Here is a 7,914-nt window from a genome sequence, read left to right on the forward strand (position 1 = left end):
ATATCCCTATAGTCAATGTGGGAATTAGTTATTTCTTATGATAAATGATTTTTTTGCCCTAAATAAAGAGTGTACATAGATGGGAATGTCGTCAATAAATTTTAAATTCCTTCCATTTGTTATGGGTTCTATAGTGCTATTTCTGGATCCTAGAATTAATTTTGCTGGTAGTTCATCTATTTTATTTAATGTTACTCTTATGTTCTTATAACTACTAGAATATGTTTCTTTTATTTTCCAATTGCATTTTTTTTTACATCGGAAAATTTCTGATTGCATTTTCTGCTTTGTGTATCTGTTGATTTCTTTGACAATGATACATGCTGGTAAAAAATTTCATAGTTTCCATTACTTATCAATTTTTTCCCTATTGACAAATGTATCTTTTACTTCAGCAGTCAAGATGCTCTAGTTGCGTCTGTGGTGGGGGATTATCTTGACTATCAACAATCACCTCGTACTGCATGTGCCTGAGAATTTGTCATTTGAGATGGATATGTAGTCCAGTGTTGTTCATGAAGATAACGAGTCCAAGCATGACTCTGCTTTTCCCTTTAGGGATAGTCAGTCCTCAGTGGTCCATACATGTCCAAACTACAGCTTAGGCTTAATGCCCCCTATGTTGGGAACACAGTCTGCACTAGTTGATTACTCTAAGTCCCATGCATGGGATATTTCTCAGCTTCCAGACTTTGTTGTGAGCCCAATGACCTATATTTCTCCTTTTCTGTTTATTGTTAGTTTACCATGGTTTGTTCCTTTTTTATGCTTACCTAGTTAAATTTGATTGTTATTATATTATAGGTCCATCAACCATTTGATATAGCTAGTTACTATGCTCAGCTTTACAGCTATGGTGGAGATAGTAATGGTCATCTTTCTTCTTTACCCTCCTCTGCTGGGGTGTCTCTTCAAGAGGTAGTTTTTCTTTTTTTAAGCTTTAATGTTGTGTACTCTCTTATTATAAAGAAAAAAGTATTGTACTGCAACGACTCATGAGTTTATTTCTATTTCAATAGAATTAAGTTCTGTCATCGCTGTTGGTTTTTTATTTTTTTTGAATTTACTACACATCATCTTTATTTTGAAAACCAAGAGAAATTCCCACTGTTAAGGTAAACTAGGATTATACCCGTTTGTCCGTGCGATGCACGGATAATTTTTTACGAACTTCACTGTTAACTACAATTATTGATAATTTAATATATACAATGATGTATTTTTTTTAACGTCTGATGTATTTACTAAAACATACAATTTTAATTAGTCAAGCACGTTTTTTTTTTAACATTCCACTTATATATTGTTATTATCTTATATTTATGTTTAAATGTTTTAGCTTTCTTATTTATATGAATTAGATGAGTTTCAAATGTTATTTGTGTTTGACCCCGTGTCGACTTGTAATTTGGCGCAATCTTAACTGTAAAAGATGAAAAGTTGGTTGAAATGTAATAGCATATTAGTATATAAGGGAGATATTTGAAACTAAAAGAAAATATTTATACAAACACAGGAAAATTATCCTGTTACCCGTGCATCAATATGTTTAATAATTTGCTCAGACTAATTATGTGATAAAAGTTATATAATCATTGATGTCAGTGGCAGACAATCCTTTAGCAACTTCAACAAATTCAAGATCATAACTGCCAACTATGGAGCTCCCTTTCTGATAACCCTTGCTCTGATCTTTCATGCTTCTCTTCCAGGGTATAAAGTTTCGAATTTGCTGAAGCAGGACCAGACATTGGAGAAATCAGTGAAAATACACAATATGGTAACAAAGTTGAAGATGTTACCACTTCAAGAATAGAAAAGAAGGCCTGTAAATTAAAATGAAAGAACATCAAATAACTGGTTTCAAAGCCCCAATGAATTTGAAATGAAAACAAATAAAAAAATCCAGCCAATGGAAAGAAAAAAAAAAGTGTTAGTGGTTGAGGGTGTTTATCAAAATTAGACTTCAATGTCGTAAGGCTTCAATCCCTTAACAACCACCAAATATCTTGTATTGAACCCACTCAGTCCCTCCATTCAAAAGACCACAATCCCCATAAGCCCAATGGTGATCCCTATTAAATTATATCCAGAGCATATTTAATTTATCACGATTACTGCACAATATATCTTCATAACAATTACTATAAAGTTTTACATTGTCAGTAAATTTCATGTAATCACTCCTGACCTCTTTAAGCTATCAACATATAACAATAGAGGAAAATGCTTTCTTATTCTTGCAGATACACAAAGGATCTCTTCAATCCATGTTCTGACTAATATACTAAATTTGATCCATACATAAAGTATATAACAATGCATATCTTATGTAGCTTCAGATGACTCTGGTTTATATCTAGCTATTTTGTATATCTGCATTTCATGGAGAAAAAAGTTTCATTAAAAACATGTAAGGAAATGAACATAGGAAGATAAAGCAAATTATACATGCCTAATGAGGCAGAAGTTTGAAAGACATATTGTTCCGTTGTCACCCAAAGATTACCATTGCAATGAGAAGTATCTACAATACAAATGAAAAATAAAATAATTACACTATGCCATTTGGCTATATCAAAAATCAAAATGTCAATAAAAATAGAAAACCTGGATACACATGTGACACGTGAAATGCAGTTTGCTCCTTCCATATAGGTAGACATTTTGATAAGATTTTGCTAGTCAAGCTAGATCCCTGCAAACCAAACACTTTACATGTCATCAATTCATATCCTCTTTTTGGAAAATAATATATTATATACTTTCTTTATTATATGAAAATTCACAGAACATTGGATCCTGAAAAGTTTTGTCATGAACATGAAGATGGTCTCTTACAATGGAAGGAGAGGTATTGGAATGGATTCAACACTTGAAATGACACTTCAAATAGCTTAATGAATGAACCATCACTTGCATAGTTAAAAGTAACTAAAATAAAAATTGTTGTTTGTATGTAATATACCAAACCATTGAAAAGGGGAATACAATTGATATTATTTTGCTTTGTTTACTCTTTGCAAACAGTGGAGGATTCACCTATTGTTCCAAGTTGTTTCAATTTTTCCTGCATCATCATCAACATATATGCATCTTAGGAACTAAGGTGACTAAACCCTTTTGGTTATATTGAGTTTGAGCTGCTGTCATAGGCCAGTTCCCTCTAAATCTACTCAGGCACTAAGTTACTTTCTACAAACTTGTAGGATTAACTATTTCATGCTTAAGTCAAGAGGGTAGAGGCTATTTAAGAGACATGCTAAAGTCATACACTTCACCTCATAATTAAATGATGGGATTAACTATTCCAAGCATTTATTTTATGTCAAAACAATGGATGCTTGCTGACAAAGAGTTCATAGAACAAAATGTTCACACATTCCAAATCAGTTAATTATAAATCCCCTTAATTCTACCAGACCCATTACATTCCTATTTACTACTATCAATATATGGTTATATTGATACCCAAGCAAAGTCTTTTAGGATATAAAAATAAAATAGAGAGGTTAAAATAGTTAAGGTAGCTAATTAGCGGAGACTTAATCAGGTAAATAAGGGAAAATAGTACAAAGGATTCACTGTTGGATTTAGAAAGTTCATGTCAAAGGATAAATTCTTTGTTGAACGGGAAATTCTTAGAAGATTGTTTTGGTTCTCCACAATTCAATAAAATTCTTCTTTTCTTCATTTATTTAATCATTCCGATCAATTCTTCAATTATCTTCTCTAGATTTGGGACACGGTTAAAGTGAATACACTTACATTGGGCCAAGAAACTTTCTTCCTATACAGAACAAATTCTGCATGAGTGCATAACTATTGAACGTGTTACTGCGATCTTTGCCATATAATAGAAACCAATGCTGCAAATAAAGATATTGAATTAGGAGTGTTAAAAAGCTACTTCAAGTAAAAATATTAATAGTTGGATTACCTAATATACTTCAAGTTGACATTAGCAATAATAGTAAATAGAGACATAACAAATCCAAAAGTAATTAAAGCAGACAGCGAAGTTGATTTTGAGGTAGAAAATGTAGGGAGGAAAGAAAATGTACTTAATAGAGCCAATAAGAACCAGCTCACAACATAGTGATTTAGTGAGAGAAGTATAGGAAATTGGAATTTGACAATTTGAAACACCTGAAAGAAGCAATAAAAAATATAAAACCAAATAAATCTGCATAAAACCCCATGTACTTTGAAATTTTGACGCAAAACACATCCAGATAGAAATAAAGGGAATGAATAAACCATTTTGTTCATACCAATTGTAACCAGAAAATTGTAGGAAAGTGACAGTTGGCAATGAACAAACCCAACATGTTAGCATCATTTATAGACACGTCAAAATTCAAATCACTCTAGTGGCTCTATGTGCTGAAGAATTATTAATTTTAAATTCAAAAGCATACTTCACATCAACTCATACAGATTTTAGAAAAGTAGAATCACCTACCAGTTAAATCAACTACCATTTTTTGTGAGTGGTGCTATTTCTATTTACACTTTCCTTGTTTGCCTTCCACTTTCTGTGTTCTGTAGAGTTTGCTCAAAAAGAAAATAATTAAATTTCTTGGGAGGAGCATGTAAAGAACAAAGTTGAATTGGTATGAATATAATATGAAAGAATCATAACTGAATACACAGACATGAGTTAGCAACTGCTAGTTACCGTGAAATAGAAACATAATAAAATCTTTAGAATGCTAATTTTAAAATCTTATTAAAAATGAAATCTTCTATTGGTTCCTTCTCGTAGAGTTTAGATAAGGTGCTCTCCTTCTCATCATTTATCATGCTTTGAGTCATTATAATTCACTACTCAAAGAGAAAAGCTAAATTTAGCACTACAGTTCAATATAATCCCATTTTGTATTCTATATAAATCCAGCATTGCAGTAAAGCAAATCTGATGGTACCAGAAGAGCATTTGGTGCAATATATATTGATTTATACTTGTTTTAAAAGGTTAAGGGGTTAATCCTATTAGATTGAAATTTCCCTGAATGCATCAAAATGATGCTTTTATCTTATCACTTAGTTCGAGTTAAAATAATAGCTTCCGTTTTGCTTCTGATAATTGCTAACTATCCCAAAAAAAACATAAAAATATAGAACAGAGAATGTCAGTCTGTACTGATATGTACATGATCCTTATTATAACACATTCTAAATACAATTTAGGGAAATCCTGAGCTACATTTACCTTTGATGCATACTATTTAAAAACTAATCAAGAGCACTAAAAACTAATCAAGATAAGTAATCATGGGATGAGAAAAACAATTTTTTATTAATGTAGTCAAATTCGTTCTTAAACATAATCAACGAAATAACTCATTAACGATTAGATCAATGAAAATACACATATTTTAGTAGACTTGGATAATATTTTAAAGATTACTACAAACTTATAGTTCCAGATTAGGCAAAGCTTCAATTATGGGTCTAACAACATGATTTAAACATGGGTGAAGGTGGACCATGAATACCTGTCATCTGTTAGTTCAATATGTATAACCCTGGTAACTTTGAAACTCTTCAGATACTGCTTCTCCTCAGAAACACCTACCAAGCCAATCACATCTTCATACAAAAAAACAAAATTGAATGATCAAATGGACTAATAAACATCTTCATATATAGAGATAAAATGTATAAAAATCAAATTAAACATATTTTTAATGAGTGACAATACACTCACCAACCAAATAATCAGATTGACCCATAGTTAATGCAATTTCTGCAGCAAGGGGTTGTGTGAATGGTGCTGGAGTGAGGGTTGTGTGAGCATTTATAGGCAAATGAATCTGAGGAAAAATTCAAAGGAGAAGAGGTTGTGTAAAGCATTTCACCTATAACCCTACATCTAAAAACCTAATCCTAACTTCAAATCAGAATGGGAAATGACAGATGCATAAAAAACTGATGAACCCAACCTAACAATGGGGAATGGTTGTACCAAATCCCAGAAAAAGCACATTTAATCAATAGAAAATTCAAATAAAGGATAAAAATTAGGAAGAAACATATATATAAGATGTGCTCAGCAACAGTGGGTTTGAGATCAATGAAGAACTGTTACGAAGCTTACCTATGTAATAGTTGACGGGTGACGTGATAGCCAACGCCGGAAAAGCCATGTGAAGAAGCTGAAACGCAGGGAATATGTGAAGCTGCTACAGTCGCAAAGGAGAGAAATCGGGCAATCAAGGGAGAGATAAGGAGAAACAAACCTAAACTGAGAAACGACGTCATATTACAGCTGCCAAAGAGAAAAAAAATAAAAAACAACATTCAGCAAAAGTGGACATGTGCCGCTCCGCCATTGGAGGTCTTTTAGCTACAGTAGTGGAAGAATAAGAAGTAGTAGATTTGTGAAAAATAAAAGAAATTCTACTGATTTTTGTGTTGGTAATCAAAATATAGGAGGTTTGTGTAATTAGACCTGCAAGGGAGGTTTGAGTAATTTACTCTCTAAATTATTTCTCTACCAATGATATAAAATGAAATGTTTGAAGGTAGAAAATTTTGTTTTAAATTTATGTTCATTCCTTATACTGTTTTTATTATGGCTAAAATATGCTGGAAGTCCCTATTAAATTGGTGTCTTTTAGTTTAGGTCCGTGTAAATTATTTGTTGGAAAAAACCCTTAATGGCAAAATAATAGGGTGGTTTTAGTCCCTGCCGTTAACTTTCGTTAAACAAATATCAGTCAGCAAATGAAACTGACGTGGACCTTTGCCACCTCATCAGGTGGGCCCACAAGCTCCTGCCGTGGAAATGAGAAGGGAAATCTGAAAATGTCCAATGGGTGATTCGGACCCCAAACTTGTAGCATAATGGACAACATCCTTACCACTGCTACAGGCTACATTATTAATATATGTGCAAAATTTAATGTCTTATTTTTTAAAAACACCATAATCGGGATTCAAGCACCATACATGGAGGATCATACCCAAAGTTCTTACCATTGAGCCACTAGCTCATTTTGTACTTCATTTTGTACCTCATTTTTTTTTCTTTAGATTTTAGATTTTATTTTGTTTCAAATTTGTACATTTTATAAGAGCCTAAAAAATGGAATTTTTAGAACTATCACTTCAGATTTATTTAGCATTATCACTTTGTTTTTAAATATATATTAAGTTTTCCTCTAAAATTACATAAATAAATTAGGTATTGGCCTAGTGGTTAATTAGAGCCCCCTAAATCTCTATGTTTTGTGTTCAAATCATGCTTGAGACATTTTTAAATGTTTGACTTAAATATTAGCAACTTCAGTTTAAATGAGATATATATTAAATCTTGCACACATATTATTGATACATCTTGTAGCCTAGTGGTAAGAAGTTGTCCATTATGCTCCAAGTTTGGGGTTCGGATCCCCACTTAACATTTTCAGATTTTCATTCTTATTTCTCTTTTTTTCTAACAAAAGTTAATGACAGGGACTAAACCCACCCTATTATTTTTCCTGCCTATCAAAAAAAAAAAAACCCCTATTCTTTTTCCTTTAAGGGCTTTTCCAAAAAGAAAAATTACCGGGGCCTGATCCAAAAGATACCTATATTATAGGGAACTCCAAAATATTTAATCCTTTTATAATTTTAGGACTGAATTATGGAAATATTTGGAAGCTTAGTTTGGTTAATTAATAGGATTCATAAAAAATGCCTCTTTCTGAGGAAGGTACACTATCATGCGTCTATATTTTGATTGTCTGGACATAGTTTACAAAACCTTGATAGAAGGGGCATATATATCTGGCTGTTCACTAGAGTGATACTTTCAAAATGATGTTTCTAAAATTTGTTAGATTACTGTTGGGTTGTCATTTGAGATCATTGTGATCATAGTTGATTCAACTTATTTGTGTTTATAAGTGTAATCTGTAAACA

At 32.1% G+C, this 7,914-nt stretch overlaps 1 protein-coding gene across 24 annotated transcripts; it reads right to left on the bottom strand.

Moving 5' to 3' along the window:
- Positions 1–1,449: 1,449 nt before the first annotated feature.
- LOC130737462 (uncharacterized) lies at positions 1,450–6,352 on the bottom strand. Of its 24 annotated transcripts, none has more exons than XR_009018726.1 (7): positions 6,104–6,338; positions 5,714–5,819; positions 4,466–5,595; positions 4,065–4,149; positions 3,769–3,869; positions 2,611–2,698; positions 2,115–2,527 (listed from the first exon to the last, which is right to left on the bottom strand). XR_009018726.1 is itself a non-coding variant. In XM_057589228.1 (7 exons), the coding sequence occupies exons 1-5, from the start codon at positions 6,150–6,152 to the stop codon at positions 3,791–3,793; spliced, it is 339 nt and encodes a 112-aa protein (XP_057445211.1). In that variant the 5' UTR covers positions 6,153–6,352; the 3' UTR covers positions 2,115–2,527; positions 2,611–2,698; positions 3,769–3,790. The 24 variants fall into 24 exon arrangements, 1 of the variants encoding a protein (XP_057445211.1); XR_009018725.1 differs by having other exon boundaries at positions 3,769–4,149; positions 4,466–4,545; positions 5,502–5,595; positions 6,104–6,333; XR_009018733.1 differs by having other exon boundaries at positions 5,502–5,595; positions 6,104–6,331.
- Between the last annotated feature and the right edge of the window lie 1,562 nt (positions 6,353–7,914).

Source organism: Lotus japonicus, chromosome 2, assembly GCF_012489685.1.
Source record: "Lotus japonicus ecotype B-129 chromosome 2, LjGifu_v1.2".
NCBI lineage: Eukaryota > Viridiplantae > Streptophyta > Magnoliopsida > Fabales > Fabaceae > Lotus > Lotus japonicus.